Source organism: Equus caballus, chromosome 9 (genome assembly GCF_041296265.1).
Source record: "Equus caballus isolate H_3958 breed thoroughbred chromosome 9, TB-T2T, whole genome shotgun sequence".
Taxonomy (NCBI): Eukaryota; Metazoa; Chordata; class Mammalia; order Perissodactyla; family Equidae; genus Equus; species Equus caballus.
In genome coordinates, this window is record NC_091692.1 from 71,539,015 (window position 1) to 71,559,645 (window position 20,631).

The window sequence follows — 20,631 nt, forward strand, 5'->3', positions numbered from 1 at the left end:
TGTGATAAAGAAAAGGCCAGAAAGGAGAAGGATCATTTCACACTGGAGTGATCAGGAAGTGCCTATTCAGAAAAAGAGCTTTTGAGCTGAGTCTCAAAAATCAAGAACGATTTTTAGTTCAAGAAGGTAAATATAGGTAATGGCATAAAGGAGAGAAGCCAAAATATATACAATGATTTTTTTTCCTTAAACAGTGAGTATTACAAGAGTAGAAATAAGCTGAAATGTAAATCTGTTTAGGGGAATAATAGAAAATAAGGTTCTAAGTAAAAATTTTGTGATTAACTGGTAGTTGAAATTTCATTCACTCACTTAATATTTCTCCTATGTAATAAACTATCAAGAATATGCCAGGAATACAAAGATAATGGTAGATAGATCTTGATCCAACGTAAATTACGATTAATAGGGAAAAGACGTAAAAGTAATCACAAATAAAATTGCTGGGGAAATATTACAACTGATTTATATGGAGATAGTGATAGCAAATTAAATTTATTTATGCGTTTTTTAATATTTTTAGGAATTTGTTTTGAAATTTTTCTAGATTAAATATATATTTATTTTGTGCTCTTTTACAGAAAAATAAAGAAAAAATCATTTATGTTTCAAAGTTAAATAAATCAGTAGTCATCATTTAAATGCATTTCTCTCATTCATATATAGTTGGTCCCTGATGGCTTGACTTACGATTTTTTGACTCTACAACAGTGCAATAGAAATATACACATTCAGCAGAAACTGTACTTGGAATTTTGAATTTTGATCTTTTTCCTGGCTAGCAATATGCAGAAGGATACTCTCTCGTGATGCTGGGCAGTGGCAGCTCCCAGTCAGCCATGTGACTACAAGGATAAACAACTCGTACAATTACAATGATTCTGACCCATACAGCCATTTTGTTTTTCACTTTCAGTACAATATTAAATAAATCAATCAGATATTCAACACTTTATTATAAAATAGGCTTTGTGTTAAGATGATTTTGCCCAACTGTAGGCTGATGTAAGTGTTCTGAGCATGTTTAATGTAGGCTAGGCTAAGCTCTGATGTTCGGTAGGTTAGGTGTATTAAACGCATTTCTGACTTAACATATTTTCAACTCACAGTGGGTTTATCAGGACATAACCCTGGTAAGTCGAGGAAGGTCTGTACAGGTTGTTTCAATTTATAACATATAAGTGCATATATTTTTAAAAATATAATACATATTAACTTCTAATACTTTTACTTTGGGTTTAATGAAGGATCATTCTATAATATAAAATGATGCTTATTTGTTCTAAAATTTACAAAATCAATAATTTTATTTTCCATTTTATTTATACCACAAATGATTTCATTATTAATAATTATGTAGGATATATACATAGCCAGCCAAGAAATTTAAAAATACATACATTTCATATTAACAATATCAGTTTTTCAAAAATATTTTTAACAATGAGAGTAATAATTTAAATTCATTAATTTGATAATATTCATTGAGGCCTATCTTGTTTCAGATGCTTTTCTGACCTCTGTGATATAGTAATGAACTGGAAGTCAAAGATTGGTACTCTTCAAGCTTATTCTCTTGGAGTGTAGACAAATAAATAAGGTCATGTAATGTCATGTAATACTATACTATGTTATGCTATACTGTACTATAATTTCAAATAGTGAAAAAAAGATAATGAAACAGGATAAGACTGCCTAAGACTAAGAGTGTGTCTGATTCTGTTTACAATGTGAAGGTTACTTTAGACAGGGTCATGGCACTGTGTACTGTTGACGAGAAGACATTTGAGAAAACATCTGAATGTCAGAAAAACCAGAGCAATCGAAGATAAGGAGGGAACTGTGCACTAGATAGAGGAAACAGAAATTTGAGAGGGCTGAGCAGGTGTTAGGGCTCTGGGTTCTTTATGACTGTTTCAAGTATGTGTAGCTGCAGCTTTTCTGTCTTAAATTATGGTTTCAATCCAAATATTCTCATTTGAAGAAATCATTTTGTGACCATAAAATAGCTTGCATATCACTGATCCAGCCTCTTTGGTGTTATGAGAATAAAGATTTAGTTATACTGAAAAGTTCTGTTCTATTTCATGATGACTCCTTCTAGCTACATAAAAATATTCTTGTGGGAGCTTATTTCAGAATCACAGAGTATTTATGTAGTAATTTATATAGTAATATTCATGCATCAATACAAAAAAGCCTTGTTTCTGGATGAATTATGAATGTCATCAAAAAAATGTAACAAACATTTCACAGCATAAAAATCACTAATAAAATGATGAAATGATGGAAATGAAAGCACAAAGGCATTGTTTGCTGTTCTTTAATGTGATACCTGAAAGCAGCAGTTCCATGTTGCTATTGCTGAGTGTTGCATTGACTCTCCCAGTAGAAGCATTGAAACTTGTAACTGTCAAGGTCATGGGTTGTTTCTTTCCCTTAAAATTGTAAGAGCCTTTCCATATATAATTTTGGGCAAACACATCATCAGGAACTGTGAATAGATTAAATAAATACACATATTAATTTTCTGGTGCCCTGTAAACATAAGTGTTAAATAGTAGATTAATGAACATTAGTTTATTGAATAATATTTTGCTAAATACACAATAATGTGGAATGTGTATTATAAAATGAATTCTTCACATAAAGTGTTTCAATTTTTTTAGAATAAACCAAAATCATAATAACCTAGATTTGTACGTGTCATCAATAAGAGAGAACATCACCAACTAAAGACATGAGATTTATATTTAGAACACAAATAAACATCGTTTACTTATATTTCACCTCCTTTAATAATCTCTTTCTTTCAGAAAGAAAGTAAAGTGATTTTGCTGAGTCAAGTCAGTCTCTATCCAAGCCCCAAGAGGCCTGCTTTTCTCACAGCCATGGGAACAGGTTTACGGGAGAAAGGGCGCAGAGTCAAAACCCCTCTTGCAGAACAGCCCTGGGAGACTGTCAGGCAGGATGGTCCTTTGTCCTCCTTACAGAACATCGAGTTCAGTGATTCCAATAATCAATGCTCCTGGGCGAGAACAGGGCTCCACCATATTGACAGCTTTGAGGTTTACAGGTATTTTTAGAAATAAAAGGATTGCCACTACAATTGCCTAACTCTCATGGGAGAGAGCTGAATTGTGGTAGAATCAAAGAATATTCTAATGTTATAAAACTTTCACCTGAAGAAGAAACACTCTTTATGTTAGATATAGCCAAATAAGAGTATATATAAATTAGTTATGTAATTTATAGTTATATAAATTATGTCAAAGTCTACTCAGATCCTGGGAAGAGGCTGAGAGAAGCTTCCATTAATCCTATATATCACAATAAAGCACTTCCCCAGAAATCAGCTGTTAGCAAAAGAGCCATGCCTGTTTGAGTGAGTGAGTGACTGATGCAGATTTAGGAAAATGTCTTTTTTCTCCTAACAAGTTATTGACATTTGTCACATGATCCTCTCTACCGACTTCACACTTCTTACCACTCTGATCACAGAGACTGGGGTTACAAATTGTACATTCCGTGACTTCTACTCAGCAAACCAATAAAGCAAAACTGTGCTAGAGGATGAACATAAAATCGCTTAAGAGTTGAGTTTTTACTGACTATTCCAACCAACATGATTAGTTTTTCTTATAATAATTCAAAAGCAATATAGCAAAAATGTTAGCAGTGCAGCCACTAGAGTGAGGCTGCCTGTATGTAAGTTCATCTTCTACAATTTATGAACTGTGTGCTTTTGGATAAGTTATTTAACTCTCTAAGCCTGGATTTCCTTACGATTAACATGAGATTAATATAGAGTTGTTAGGAAGATTAATGAGATAACAAATGTGAAAAGTATAGTTAAGTGTTAGTTGCTACAATCATTATTATTATTATTATGCAGATAAAATAGAGGAACTGTGGCCCTTACAGCTCACTATATAGTTGGTAATAAAATACATATTTAGCAGACGTGTATTGAGTATTATGAGAAATCCACAGTCCTGGGTCTGTGATCTTTACCAAGTCATCCTTCCAGTGGCGCTCTCTCTCTAAAACCTCAAACTACAAAGCAATGCTCTGTATGGTTAGCAGACATTTGGTCCTGTCCAAAATGTCCATCAGACATGTGGCCCATGCTGAAACGTCCTTGACATTTGGTTCTGTCCAAAATGCCCATGAGCATTTTTGGTCCAAACCAAATGATTTTGGACAAGATCAAATATCAAGGACTTTTGGCATGGACCTAATGTCTCCATGGATGTTTGGTACAGGACCAAAGATGACCAGATATCAGGGAAGTTTTGGCTTGGACCAAACGTTTTATGGACCAAATGTCTTATGGACCAAATGTCTTACGGATGTTTTGGACAGGATCAAATGTCCTTCAGGGCTCTAGATGTATAAGGGAACCTAACCCAAAAGTTTGATACAGTGCATGGATAAAAAGCTCTTGATTTAGTAAACACCTTAAAGAGTTTTTAGCTTTAAAAAAGTATATCTAGAACAAGTTTGCAGGAAGGAGTGACAAGTTAAATTGCCCTGTATTAGAAAGATCAGGAATTTGAAGGTAACAAACTCTTAGTTGTAGAGATAAGAGGAGTAGGAATGGAAAAAAGATGTTCTAAAAGCAATAGTAGATACTCAGTAAGTAAGAGTTGTCTCTCTGATTGTTTGTTTCCCCTGGCCTGTACTGTGATAACTCTTTGCTACCCCTGAACCTTAACGAAAATCTGCTACACCTAATGATTGTGTCCATAGTGCTTCGGGGAATTAAGGAGTGTTGGTTGAAGGAGATGAAGGGGAATCTCAGTGGCAGGAGAAAATAGTAATGGAATGAAGTAGGTACTAGCAGCAGCAAAGTACATTGTATCAGGATTACTCATTGATATAGTAGTAAATGTTTAACAACTGGTTCTCCAGACAAAAAAAACAAAACAAAACTCATTTACAGTATTTGCTGAAATCTATGGTGTAAATATTCCCATAATGGCAGATTTCAAACGACCAACATGACATCACTGAGCGCATTTTGGAATAATGCACACAATTGCTTATGGTGAGCCTCTACCTGCCGGCTCCAGCACATCACCACTCCTACCCTCCACCTTTCCAGCACATAAATGAGAAATGCATCTCATGACAGAATGGGAGAGACAGACACTATTCAGTCATTCATATCCCAATGTACAATGGGAATAATAATACTTCTTTCTATTGTTAAGCCTATTTTGAGATTTAAACCTGATTGTGTATTTCGCAGTTCTCTGTTAATTCTAAAGTATCATTCAACTATCATTGATGTGGATATCAATGAAAAGGAAGAAGAAAATGATGGTCGTGATCCTTTCTTTCAAGACATATTTGAATTTAAACTTTGCTTCATAGGCTTCACAGCATTGCCAAATAAAGTATCATGCTCCAGACTGATACCATTGCCAAATTTCATTCTTGTTACTTTGGAGTAATTTAATCACCGTGTCACATTCATGACTTTTGGGTTTTTTTTTTCCTGAGGAAGATTAGCTCTGAGCTAACATCTGTTGCCAATCTTCCTCTTATTTTGCTTGAGGAAGACTAGCCCTGAGCTAACATTCATGCCAGTTTTCCTTCATTTTATATGCAGGTCACTGCCACAGCATGGCTGATGAGTGGTATAGGTCCGTGCCCGGGATCCAAACCAACAAACCAAGGCCACCAAAGCAGAGCATGCAGAACCAAAACATTAGGCCACAGGGTCAGCTCCTCACTTATGATTTTTAATGAAATGCTTCTAATGTCTTCCCATTTAAGATAATGTTGCTCAGGAGTTTTATAGATACCTTTACTCTGGTTAAGGAAATTCCTTTCCTTTCTAGTTTATTGAGTTTTTTTAAAATTATAAATAGATGTTGAATCTTACAAAATATTTTCTGTGCAAGTATTGTCATGGTGATAATTTTTTGCATTCAGTTTCTTAATGTGATAAATTACTTTTTACAGACTATTTAATTTGAAAATGTCCCTGCATAACTATCATGGACCCAGTTCGGTAATGATGTATCATCTTTACTATAATGTTGTATTTGATTTGCTAAGATTTTATGTAGGAGTTTTTCATCCATAATCTTGAGTCAAATGGCTCTGTAATTTTCTCTTCTTATAATGTCTTTATCTGAGTTATTAGAGTTATGTTCGACCCATAGATTGAGTTTTACTAACTCAAGGAGTTTTGATAAAACTGGGATGATCTACTCTGTTCCTTTAAAATTTGGTAGAACTCATCAGTAGAGTCATATCGATCTGTTTTTTCTTTGTGGAAATAGCTTTAACTACAACTTTATTTATTACGGGATTATCAAGTTTTCTTTTGTTAGTTCTAGCAAAATATACTTTTCTAGTAATTTGTCTATTTTGTTTAATTTTTAAAAATAGCTTGGTAGCTATTGATAGTTTTCTGTTAATATATTTATAATTTATTTAATCTATTCTTTATATAGTTATATTCATATTTCATTTTATTATATTATTTGTTTTTGTTCCTTTCTTGATCAAGCTTTACAAAAATTGTTCACTCTGTTCTTTCAAGGGACTACCTTTGGCTCTGTTGAGATTCTTCTATTATATCTTTGGAGGTTTTCTGTTCATTTTTAGTATATTGATTTCTGCTTTCTTTTGGTTATTCTGTTACACTTTTCATATCATCTTCACGGGGATACTTCACTCATTAATTCTGAGACTTTTTTCTTTTCTAAAGTAAGGATTTAAGGTTATAAATTCTCCTCACAACTTTGATTTTGCTTTAGTCCCCAAGTTTTGATATTTAGACTTTTCAACATAACTAAATTCTAGTGTTATAGTTTCCATTTTAATTTCTTCATTTCATGAGTTATTCATCAGTATTAATTTTGTTCTTATTTCCAAACATTCATGAATTAAAAAAAATTATCCATTTTCTTATTAACTTTTATTTTATTTTTTCCTGCTTTATCTCCCCAAACCCCCCTGTACACAGTTGTATATCTTTGTTGCCGGTCCTTCTAGTTGTGGGATGTGGGACGCCGCCTCAATGTGGCCTGATGAGTGGTGCCATGTCTGCGTCCAGGATCCAAATCCTGGCCCGCCGCAGCGGAGCACGCAAACTTAACCACTCAGCCACGGAGCCGGCCCCTCTTATTAACTTTTAATTGCATCATGGTCAGATAAAACTAACTTTGCTTTGAAATTTGTGTAGATTTATTTATTAATATGATCAATTGTTACAGCTGCCCCATGTGCCTTTGAGGAAAATATATATTCTATAATTGTCTGATGCAGAAATCTTTATATATTTCTATTGTTCAAGCTTATTAATTGTGTTAGTTCTTCCACACTCTTTTTTATTTTTTTGTCTGATTTATTTATTGGTGACCAATGGCCATGTTTTGCCCAGGACAGTCCAGGTTTACACTTGATGGGCCAGAGCTATTATTCAGAGCATCCATCTGTGAACAGATACAGCATCTCCCTGGGAAAATTCTGTGCATTGATTGTCCATTATGGTTTTCTGACTCCATTGCTAACCTTCCTCTCCTATGCTGACATATTCTTTGATTGCCTTAGTGGCATTCAGTCTGTTTTCATTGAGTGTTGAATAAATCAGTGTCTCAGAGTTTTGTGGACATTCCAATTTTATAGCATATACATTGTGAACTTCTGAATCCCACTAAAATTAGCTCCTAACACTGTTCCTGGCTCAATGCAACTGAGCTAAATCTGTCTCCAAAGTAAAGATTAGACATTTAGCCTTTAATTTTATTGGTAGCTTTTCATTTATATCATGTAAATAAAATACTGAGTAATACTACAAAAGCAGTTTTCATGTATTGAAAACTTACTAGTGGTTAAGCACTTTGCATTTCATTTTCATGAAGCTCATTTATAATAATCTAATCACTATTTCTTTTGTACAGATAAAGAAATCGAGGCTCAGATATATAAAATAACTTTTCCAAGGTCATAGGGTAGGGAGTGTATAATATGGGAATTACATTACGGTTGTAGGACTTCAAGGCCCAGTCATCTTTAATGACTTGTTTCAAAATTTGTTTTTTAAATCTAATAACCGAAATTAAACTGGGAAAGTTCTAGAAGTTCTTGAACTTTTACTCTCATGCCAAGTGTATTTAGACCTTTTGCAAAAAAAAAACTGTATTTAAAAATTTTATATAATATTTCTTTTTTTCTTTTCCTTTTTTGCTGAGGAAGAGTAGCCCTAAGCTAACACCTCTTGCCAATATTCCTCTTTTTTTTTGTTAAAGGAAGAGTATCCCTGAGCTAACATCTATGCCAGTCTTCCTCTACTTTATAAGTGGGTGGCCACCACAGCACGGCTGATGAGTGGTGTAGATTCATGCCTGGGATTCAAACCTGCAAACCCAGCCCACCAAAGTGGCGCATGCTGAACTTAACCACTACAACACATGGCTGGCCCCTTTCATTTTTTATTTTAATATTTTAAGTAAAACATTGCCATTATTTTATAGTAATTTACAGATACTCTTGAAAGGAAAATTATAGAGAGAACTATAAATAATATTTTTGGAATATTAATATGTCACTATTATATTCTTTGAAATTCAACATCTTATAATACAAATTATCACATTCAAACTCTAAATGGTCAAATGCATAGTTTTCCCATTCTGATATATATTTTTCTAAATAAATTGTCAAGAAAATAGTAGATCACTTCTAGAAATCATAATTTCTAGAAAAACAACTGAAATTACTAACCACTTAGCTTTGGGCTGGGTGTTCCTAGTGCAGGTCTAGGATCTTTCACCAATATTTTGGAACCAGCTATGAAAAGAAATGAAAATATTTACAAAAGTTAATATAATTAATAACACATCTACACACACAAAATGTGATGCATTGCCAATTTTATTCTCTGACATTTTATATCATTTTCTCTAAAATGTCCTGTTCATCACAGCATCTTGGTCCCCACTCAACACTCTTGTTATAGAGCTAACAACTTCAGTAAATACCCCCATTATAGTTCAGCGGGACAAGCGGAAGTTAGTGCTGCGATATCATCTCGGGATACTGTTTCTTATTTTTGAGGCATAAACTAAAATGAAAATAATTGATTCCAACATGGAAGTTGAGGGCTGAGGATGTGTTCCTGTTGCAAAAAGGCAGAAATCATTTTGGTAGGGTTCACATTTAAGAATCAAAATTTGTTAAGATAGCTCATGGTGCCACACGAAATCAGGTCGACTCAAAGGTGAAAACTTAAAACAAAAGTTTTAAGCCAAACTAAAGGTAGCCCAAAACCAAGGAAATTATGTAGGGTGTTGGAGGTGCTTGAGAAGTTGCAGAAGCTATGATAGGCAGTGCTTATAGACCATGTAAAGATTTAGATTTTTATCGTAAGGACAATATAATCTCTTTAATAGGTTTGAAAGGGAAGTGATTTGGGTGAACATCACTCTAGCTGCAAGATGGAGAACAATTTGGAAAGGACTGGGTATTGATATGGGCAGAGAAGTTAGGAGGCTGCTGCAGTAGTCCCAGTAGAGATAATGCTGAATTAGACTATTGCAGTAGTGAGGATAAAACAGAAAAGTGAAAAGATAAAGAAACCTATTGAAATCCTGGTGGATTTAATGCGATATAAAGATGTCAAAGATGACTACTAGATTTCTATTTACTATATGATGATGGTACCACTGAGACAGGGAACACCAAAAGAAGTCTATGGTGAAGGGAAATTTATGAGTTTATCATGTAAACAATTGAACATATAAGTCTGGAGCTAAGAGAAGATAAATGAGCTAGAAATACTTATTCATAAATATTGTCCATAGAGAAGGCTGTTGAAACCATTGGCTTGAATGAGATCACCTAGGGAGAGGACACAGAGTGAAAGGAAGAGATGGCTAAGAACTGAGCTTTTAGAGAAGCACGGGTAGAAAAGAATACGCTTATAAAGGAAATGGAGGATGGAGAGCCAGAATTATGAAGGAATAAAACATCTATTTATTCAACAAGTATTTATTGAACACTTTCACATACAAGGCACTGATCTAGATGTTAAAATTACAGTGGCAAACACTTTGAACAAAGTTTCTGTTTTTACTGAGATTGTATTCTAGTTGGGGAGGGGCAGATGAAAGGACAGGACAGTGGAGAAAGATAGTGACAAGTAAACAAAAGAGTAAGATCTCACATCGTAGGGATTTCTATCATGAAAAATTTTAAAAAAGAAAAAAAACTGAGCAATGCCCTAGCTAAGAGAAGAGAGTGAAAACATTTTAAGAAGGAAAAAGTCATTAACATTTATGAATGCTGCAAGAGATTAAGAATTAGAAGGCCTGAAAAAAACAGAAAAAAAGGAAAAAGGAGTTTATGGATGACCTTATCAAGAACTATAGAAAAATTTCCTTTGCTCTTTCTGGAAACATTACCCTTTTTCTTCTGGCAAACTTATTATAGTTTGTCCAGATGGGGATTGTCCTGATTAAGCAACAAGAAGGATGGACATTTCACTTAGATCTGATCAAAATATCATATCACGTTGGCTGTGTAATAGATTTAGAGATGGACTCTATTCAAAACTGTAACAATCAGACTCCTGAACAGTGCTTTCCTGACCAAACTTTGGAAAAGATTCTTTCTACCAGAGTTACTCTCCCAGAAGGATATGAACCCAGGAACGCTGGCAGCAATTTTCCCTACGGTATTGGTTTGAATAGTGTACACCCAAAATTCACGTTCACCAGGAACCTCAGAATATGACATTATTTGGAAGCAGGACCTTTGAAGATGTAATTAGTTGGTGATCTTGAGGTGAAATAATCCTGAAATAATCTCTAAATCCAATGACTCATGTCTTTATAAGAAGAGTAGAGACATATACAGATACATAGGAAAGAAGGCTGTATGAGGATGGAGGTAGAAATTGGAGTGAGGCAGCTACGACCCAAGGAGTGTCCAGGATAGCCAGAAGCCAAGAGGTAAGGAATGATTCTTCCAGAGAGCCTTCAGAGGACACATGGCCCTGACAACACATTAATTTTGGACTTCTGACCTCCAGAACTGTGGGAGAATAGATTTCTGTTTTTTAAAGCCACCCAGCTTGTGGTACTTTGGTACAGCAGCCCTGGGAAACTAATACGCCTACCATAAGTAGAGAAGTAGAAGAAATAATAAAGGCCAGAAGAAAAAAACAGAGCATGGAAAAGCAGCTACTAAAAAACCTGAATAACATATCTGTGCCTCTGGGTCCAGAAGTGCTTACATCACTCCCACCCTTGGAGTTGGCCAACAAATTTCCCTAGTTACTAAGCTAATTTGAATTGATTTATTTTTTTTGTCTCGCATCTGAGGAAGTCCAAATTCGTACATTTTCTGTTAAAAGCTTTTACAGAGAAAACTTACCTTCACAAACAGGAACTTTTCCAGTCCAGGTGTTATCAGATCTACACACCCTATGTTCTGTTCCACCTGCTAAGAAGAAGCCAGGCTGGCAGGTATAAATTAGTGTATACCCATGGGATGGGAGGTCCATTCCTACTACATTTGCATGAGCAGGAGTTTCCGGCTGTTTACAGCTATGGGCTATATTGAGAAAAGAGAAAAATGTTCATTTGTTATAGACACATTAAGAAAATTTTGAGGGGCCGGCTCCGTGGCCGAGTGGTTAAGTTCGCGTGCTCCGCTGCAGTGGCCCAGGGTTTGGATCCTGGACGCGGACATGGCACTGCTCGTCAGGCCATGTTGAGGCAGCGTCCCAGATCCCACAACTAGAAGGACGTGCAACTAAGATATACAACTGTGTACAGGGAGGGTCTGGGGAGATAAAAGCAGAAAAAAAAAAAAAAAGATTGGCAACAGTTGCTAGTCCAGGTGCCAATCTTAAAAAAAAAAGAAAGAAAATTTTGAGATTGGAGTCACAAAATATTTTTCAAGGTATGTTAATGCCTTTATGTAAATATACCTTTAAATTGTTATTCTAATGAATCAAGGAAAATGCATCAATGTAAATATACATATTAAATTCATAGACTAGCATTTCCTAAACAATCATCTATAGAACACTGGTAGATGTTAACAGGCAAAGTGAGGGGGGAAAAACACTTACTGTGAATAATTAACCTCATAAGTGTGTATGATATCACCATTTTAGAAAGTCACAATATATATTAGCATTTTAAATGATCTAAAAAGTTCCACAGTGAGATATCTTTTAAAGTTTGTCAAACTCAGATTTTCTATACCAGTTTAGGAAATGTATTTTATGATTTTTTATTTACTGTATTTGTTTTAAATTTAAAAACATGTTTTCTAAAGTTAAATCCAACCACAGATCATTATGTTGCTCTGAAATTAATACTTTCTAATGTAGGAAGTGCAAATTAATAATTTTTTTACATATAGAATTTTCTGGCCATGTTTTGGGTCCATATGCTAGTAGCATTTTTTCATTCACTTAACTTTTTGTCTGCTTTCCTGCATTTTTCCTCCCACTCCTAATTTGCTACCTTTATTCCACTGCACTTATACTGATGGCACTTCTTGGCCCTCCCCTCAGTTCACCTGTTTTGTGTCTTAGAAAGACCATTCCTTTCTCAATCAGAAATAGATACTATAAGGAATCTTTCCCCAAACAAGAGAGCAACTTTCCATTTGTTTCCCAATGGAGATTTAGAAAGCTATATGCAATAGCTAACATTTTTTAACACTATGTAATAAACGTTGTGTTACATAGTTTATATTTAATTCCAGTTAATGAAATTTAATCCCCATGGGGGAAATATCACTAAGGATAAACACAAATAGTTTGTCTGTAACATTCTTAACCCCCACATGATGCATATATTAGAAATTCTGAGATGCTTTGCAGTACAGAAGCTGTTTAACTTCATTTAAATCATCATATCCCAAATGCAGGTCATTTAAGAATCTTAGTTTACTATGAAATATCTAGTTACATCCCACACAGCTGTTCTAAAGTACATACTCTGAGGAATGATCTTTTAAGGAATTTTGACATATTTAAATACTATAAGCAAACCAGGCATGTGACATGACTTCTCAGTGGAGAATTCTGCTGCTTTTCAGTAAGCCACATGCCCAGAGGGGCTCCCATGTTTATTTGCATCATTCTGAACAAGTCTCGACTAAAGTCACAAGACTTACTTGAACTTCAGCAAATCTTAAAAGCTAGATACCATCCCGTTGAGTATTTCTATTTCCTTATTTTTTACCCCAAGAGGCTAAGAATTTAAAAAGATTGGGCAGGAGATAAAAAGAGGGAGTCGGAGGGAAAAAATAGATAAGCAACTCACCAGCTGGAATTTATGTCTAACTATAAATTAGAAAACACTGTTTAGTGACCTTGGACTTTGTTCTTATTTAATCTATATAGCAAGTGCTCTCAACTTAGGGTCAGTGCACACTTAGAAGCTCCAGGAAATCTTAAAATAGTATTCATGTTTTGGGACAAGGTGTTGATGCTTATCTCCCTTCATGGATGTTTCTACGTTTCTTCAGATTCTCAGAGAGATTCGCAAGTAATAAAAGATTAAGAGTCACTCTGTTGGAACCTCCTGTATCACAGATCTGCACAGAGAGGTGTAGATCTATGGATCTAAAAACTAATCATCATCTAAAATTACCAGACAGAACACAAACACAAGAGCTTTTCAAAAAGAACAAAAGCGTACCTCATGCCTTCTGGCTTCTTTAGAAAGAATGCTCTCCAGTGGGCATGGGGGTTATGATATAGTAATAAAGTTATACATATGAATTATGTTTTATAATCTAAACAATCAATGTGAAACATCTGTTGTATAAATATAAACTTATTTTCACAGTTAGAAGAAAAAATCCATATAAATTCTTACCTATGATAAGTATAATTTCTTAACCACAATACTTACGTATGCACTCGGGCTGAATTCCACTCCATGTGAGGTCAGGAAGGCAAGTACGTGTTGTAGACCCTTGTAGAAGGTGTCCTTTTTTGCAGTGGAACTGTACAACACTTCCTACCTACAGAGAAAAAGCAAACATCCCCATGCAACTCCAATGATAGCAACAAATAAAAAAACTTGGGCCAGAAAATGTTTTCAAAAGAAATTCTGCATGATAGAAGTTGGAAAGAAAAGAAATAGAAATCTGAATAAAAAAAACAAATTGGAGAAAAAATCAAGAGTAAAGAAAACACCTAGATCTCTTTGTGCACATATCATCATCAAATATTTGAGTACCCAATGTATACAGAGGTGCCAAACTTTTTGCCATGTTAATTTGAAGAAACTATGAAGGATACCAAAAGGTCAATAAGCCACATATGATAGAAGATAGACAGACAGATGGATAGAGAGTTAACTAAAGATAGATAAATGAAGATGGATAAAGATAGATATGGAAATAAAGATAACTAAAACATAAGAGGTAAATGAATATGGAAGACAGTAAAGGCAATACCAGATTGAACAAAGTTATTTACTGAAGGTTGTGGTGGTAACAGAAATATACGATGGAAGATATGTGTTTTGCACTAAGTTTATAAGGATGTGGGATTTAGATAAATATATAGAACAATGATTTTTAAAGTGTGGTGCTCAGACCAGGAATCCCAGCATCACCTAGGAGCTTGTTAGAAATGTAAATTTGGGAACTTTACCCCACATCCACTGAACCAGAAACTCTTAGGGTAGGGACCAGCAATCTGTGGTTTAACAAGCTCCCCAGGTGATTTCAGTGAACACTAAAGTTTAAGAACAACAGATATAAAAGTAGAAAAGAGAAGAATATGATGAGAAAATGCATGGAGGTTAAAAAATACATCACATGTTTTAGGAAAAAAGAGTGTATATTTAATTAGTTGGCATGGATAGCTTCCACAGTGAGCGGGAAAGTAGGGGTAAGTGGGAAGAAGTGAGATAGAATAAAAAAGAAAACAGACCCCAGAATAATGTATACTTGGCTTTAACTTAGAATCTGATATTACTTGAATAAGGTATACCTCCTCTTGGAGACTTAATTTCCCATCTATAAATAAAGATGATAATACTATTTCTCTTGAGATTTGTTTTAAGGATTAAATGAAATAGGATATACAATCCACTCTACACAGGGATGACACATAAGTTTTAAATAAATTCTAGCTATAATTATAAAGTCAGAGACATGAGTATGAATAGTTTCTGAAGGGTCTCAAATAGCAGGCAATGACATTTGAGATCTTTTTTAATAAAAGCATAAGGGGCCAAAGTTTCAGGGCAAGTAAAATTTGTGTAGAAAATAACATCTTTGGAAAATTAAACTAGTGATTGTAGGGAGAAATTACTAAACAATAAAAAGAATGATGAATAGTAACTCTAATTATGTGGCTCGCACTGCCCTTTTAGATTTGAGTGGATAAAAGCTGGACTAACTTGTGGCAACAGACTTGGGAAAGAAGTCCTTTACTCAAAATACATTACAAGGAAAAATCAACAAGATTTATTAAGTGATTAGAAGTGGAGGACAAGAAAAGGGCTATTTAGAGTCTGCCGCTTGAGCCTTCCCCAGCAGTGAAGTCTGAGAATGCTCAATGGCTGTCTTAGGGGTTATCATGCAAACCCTGTTTTCTACTTACCTCTTGAATTCCTACTAATCTGCTAAAGCAATTTAAGGCTAAGCCTAATGTGACATAATTTGATACAAGATTCCATTTGGACCTTGAGACTAGCTAAATTCGACACTCTCACCTTAGCCCCTAGGAGATCTCTTACTCTCTTGATGCCCCATTTTGTCTAGGCCCATTACATTGCTCAACTCCAAGGAGCATTGCTCATGCTGTGTTCAATATAAATGGAGTCCTTCAAATTGTGGTCCAGAGCATGCCATTCACATACTCTCCGAAGTTGTGCAATATGGTACTACAGATGTTGACTTTCTTGTGTGGTCAAGATTATGTGACTGACCATGTAGACTTTGAAATTATATTCTTAAGTCAAACTGGTTCTACAAAAGCCATCATCTCTATAAATCCAGCAATCCTACTTTAGATTAGATATCAGTTAACGGTACCACCTTTCACCCATAAATCTCCCCTTATTTATCTACCACCAAATACTGATGATGTTATTTCCTAAATCCTTCTCAAACTGTCCTCTACTTATACATCCTGTTTTAGTCCTGAACATATTTTCTATAGGCTCTTGTTCTCAAACTTTATCAGATAACATAATCACCAGGAGGACTTACCAAAATACAGATAGCTGAGCCCCCCTTGAGTATTTCTGACTGTGTAGATCTGGGGGAGGCCCAAGGATCTGCATTTCCAAAAAGTTCTCAGCTAATATTGCTGATGCTGGTCAAGGACCACAGTTTGAGAACTACTGTCATAGACAATTACAGTAATTTTCTAACTTGTCTCCATTTCTCCAGTCTTGACCCCAGTAAATTTATTTTCCACACTAAAGTCAGAATAATCTATTTAACACGAAAGTTTGACCTTATCATTACCCTTCTTAAAATCTCCACTGGCTTACTTTCACAGAATAAAGTTATGCTGTGTTAATTTGGCAGATAAAAGCATCCACAACCTGACCACTGATCATCTCTCTAGCATCATCATTAATCACTTACTTTTACTCAAACTGTGCTCATATAACATTGAGTTTTTGTAGTTACCATAATGCAAGCATACTTCCATGCTGTTCTTCCTTCATGGAATGCCTTTCCCAACTTTCTTTTCCTAGATCTTAACCTAAAACATTTAGCTCAGGCAACATTTCTAGAAAGTCTTTCCCATAGCAACAGATTAAGAAAACTGTCTCTTTTATGTGCTTGCTTAGCACCTTTCAATGTTATCAATGTTATCACCTATCCTATGAAATCATGTGTTCTATCTGATGGAATACCAGAAGCTAACTGTTAGCTTCTCTGGGCCAGGGGCTGTGTGTTACTCACCCTCATGCACCAAGAGCTTGGAAGGTGTCTTGAGACTGTTAGATCAACTGAAGGAATGGGAACTAATAATTTCATATAAAATAACATGTCTATTAGCTTCTTACTTAAAGTGCAGTGATATCCCTTCTGTACTTTAGAACATGAAAGTAAATCACTGTTTGTTCTTTGAAGGGTACATTTGGGTTCCTTCATATTAACTAGATGTGAGAAACATATTGGATTATATAGACATTTTTTTACCTTTAAGACTTTTTTCTTTATTCCTGTAAACTTTTCTAAAGTGACTATAAATACTGCTTTAGATATTAACCAGATACTATAGAAGTAAAATCTATTTAAAGATTTTTTATATATCACTAACACTTAATAATAATATTTGTCAAATTCACAGATACTTATATCAAATATCTAATACACTTAGAGTTACACAAAATTCAGAATTATTTTTTAATTCAGAATTTGTTATAGTCAAATCAATCATCGAAATTTTCTCCAAGTATCAGTGCATTAATTAATAATTTTGTCAGCAATAAATCCACTTAATGTATTTTACATAGCCCTCCATCCTTTTCTAATTTACCACGATAGATCCTTCTGACCCTAAATAACTTATAACATGCATAATATAATTTGATTATTTGTAGACACCTAAGTAGCAATATCATAGAAATTTCCATTATGCAATTCAAAAGATTCTTGGAAAAATAATTTATGTACAATTTTCCCACCAATATTTACTAATAAAAAAGTGCTCTGTTTTTATAACCAATTATATACAATGTGAAAATTAATATTTAAAATTATTTTTATATCAGGAATTAAAAATCATCCATATTAAGTTTTAATTGCAGTCAATGTTTAAATAAAAATCACTTTAAATTAGTCTCAATTAGCATGTTGTGTGCAAATGCATTATAAAATTTTAAGACATGCCTAATTGGTAAATATCACTTATTTTTTTAACTCATTTCCTTCTTTTAAATGTTATATCTCAGTTCCTAAGTCATGAAGTTTAGATAGTAAACCATAGAATAATCAAAATTTTGCATAGATTTAGAATATTCTAAGTGAGATCTTTCATTTCACGATATTTTATAAGAAATGACTCTTGCTTTGCAAGAACTTTCATCACTGTATTTATTTGTGTCTCATTTTTAAAATCACATATTTGTTTAACTGGAGCATCCAGCATGGTTCATAACATAGCAACTTTCATACGTATATTTTTTTGAAAGATATATGTTTTGAAAGTTGTTCATACGTATATTTTTTTGAAAGATATATGTTTTGAAAGTTGTTATATATATTTTACATATATATATAATTAAAGCTTCAAAATTTATATGCTTCCTCTGTACTTTAAACAACCATTTTATATTTGTATTTTCTATTATGTGTTTATATTAAACATTTTTATCTAAGAAAAAATGAGGTACCATCTAATAAAAGACATACACAAATTTAGATTGATAAAATTGAAGTAGAAAGGCAGGATAATAAAAGTGAGGAAATAACGCGTATGCTTAAGATGAGATGCAAGTTTTCACTGACTGAGCATCAGTTTTCATCCTGAGCTTCCTGATTTAAGAAAAATAGAATTTTAAGGTATCTTATGAGTTTGTATTCAAAAATAAACAGAAGATTTTAACTTTAAAAATTGAATTTTATGGTTTTTTGTTTTAAAATTCATGTCATCATTCATCACTAAAAGGTAATAAAACACTAGGTAACGTTTACCTCATTCAATGTACTTATGCATTAATTTTGATTATAAGCTGGAAATCATACATAACCACTATCATTATTTTAATAAAGATAAATACCTTAGTATTAAATACCTTGGTGGGATTAAACATCTAAGAGTCAGATTAAAAATATTTCATATCTATAATAAATTTAATGTAACAGGCCCTAAATCCAAATAATGTGTCTTCCAAAGCCCAGAGCTTAATTTAAAGAATGATACTGCAGTTAGTGAAGTATGTGTGCCTGGCATTTATTCCATAATTAATCTAGATGTTGTATCAATAATTTTGACAGCTACTTCCTTCACTCCCAATCTATTTTTAGCCAAAAATTGTTACAACTTAGAATATTTTGGATATAAGAGAAATCATGTTGAGTACCTTTTTTAACACGAGGGTTTTCATCACCTTTAGAAACAGGTGATATATTCTTATATGTTAATAATTATATCTATGTCCAAAAATCTACTATATAAATCTACATACAAAAAGAGAGTGAATAAGTGAGCACATTAAAGAAAAAATTAAGAAAATGATTTGAGTGCCTCTGTACTTCATAACGTTCCCCTTTCTGTTATCTCTCTCAGAAGTGGGCTTCCTGATACCTATGCTTTTACTTGAGAAACTACTGGCCACCTGAGCAAACAAGGAGTCGAGTCGATACAAAAGCTGAGACATTCCAATTCTCTCTCTGGAAATTTGGAACAGACATCAAGACAATTAATCACTTTCTGTATATGGCTAAGGTGCAGAAATGATGCACCTTTGGCCATATGGCCAATCCGCAGGGAGAGAAAATGAAGTAGGTAAACATAGAGTAGTGGAAAAAACTGAACACTGCTGTCCAGTTCCTAGATTCTGGACTTGATGAGTCTCACCTAGGTCCCTTCTCTTGGGGTCTCCAACATACCTGCACATGGCTTGTAATGCCTTAAGGCTCAAGCTAGCTCAAAATAGTTTCTGTTACATGCAAGCAAGAGTTTTTCTCAACTGATACAGACACCTTTTCCAGGTATATACAAGACCATATTCATTTGGAATCTATCACTAAATTGATATTAGTTAGAATTATATAACTTAATTCTGGTGGCTCTATACAGATTTAGTAAATATAATTAGTATTGTATATACATACATAAACACATACCTGCCTTATGCATGTAAGAAAGTTGACATCCCTAATTTAACATACTCAGTACATTTGTAATTTTAGTAGAGATTAATATAATTATATATAATTAGACAATCATATTTGAAATCTAGCCTATTCATATTTATTTAGATAGAATGTAATGGTCTAATATATGTTTATTAGCCAAATAATATGAATTCAGGGTTAGGTTAACTGTGTGATAACATTTTTCAATGATTATAATAGAATTCTTAAAATGCAGTTAATGATTCTATTCATTTCATTGGATGACTATTCTAAACTCAATCTGACTTATTTCCATTTCCATTATCTCAAAGGGTATTTGCTAGAAAGGACTCATATTCCTCAGAAAATCACCAGATTTAGTGCACACACTAACATCAAAATTTTGCATTCTGTCAGGATATTGCGATCAAAGCCAAGTCACATTCTGTTTGAGTTTTTTCATCTTTGTGATGAGGACTAATGTTGTTGAGCTAGTTGGCCATTTTTAAGGATTTATATCAATTGATAAACCTTTTATGGAGATATGAATCTAAAGTTTTCTAAAAACACCAATGTAAGAGAGACCGAGACACTTTTTTACACTTTTGTATTATCTAGACAAGCCTGAGGCAATCTGGACGAACTGGAAACACTACAAAATCAATGTTCATAGTGTGCCTGAACTGTAGATAAATGGAAACTATTTTTAGCAACAAAATATGGCACCTTTGGTGAGTACTTCCTTTAGAAATGATATTCTTCAGGTTGACACTGAATTTCACAGAAAATAACACAATTTAGAAAACGCTGCAACACAAGGCA

At 33.9% G+C, this 20,631-nt stretch overlaps 1 protein-coding gene across 7 annotated transcripts in view; it reads right to left on the bottom strand.

Annotated features, from left to right (window-relative positions):
- Positions 1–20,631, bottom strand: part of CSMD3 (CUB and Sushi multiple domains 3) — a 1,186,048-nt gene that overhangs the window by 13,021 nt on the left and 1,152,396 nt on the right. For all 7 annotated transcript variants that reach the window (XM_070221725.1, XM_001915960.5, XM_070221729.1 and 4 more), the window contains 4 exons: positions 13,902–14,013; positions 11,398–11,577; positions 8,746–8,811; positions 2,336–2,494 (listed from right to left, as the gene is read on the bottom strand). In XM_070221725.1, coding sequence (XP_070077826.1) covers positions 2,336–2,494; positions 8,746–8,811; positions 11,398–11,577; positions 13,902–14,013 — 517 coding nt within the window. The remainder of the gene's footprint in view (positions 1–2,335; positions 2,495–8,745; positions 8,812–11,397; positions 11,578–13,901; positions 14,014–20,631) is intronic.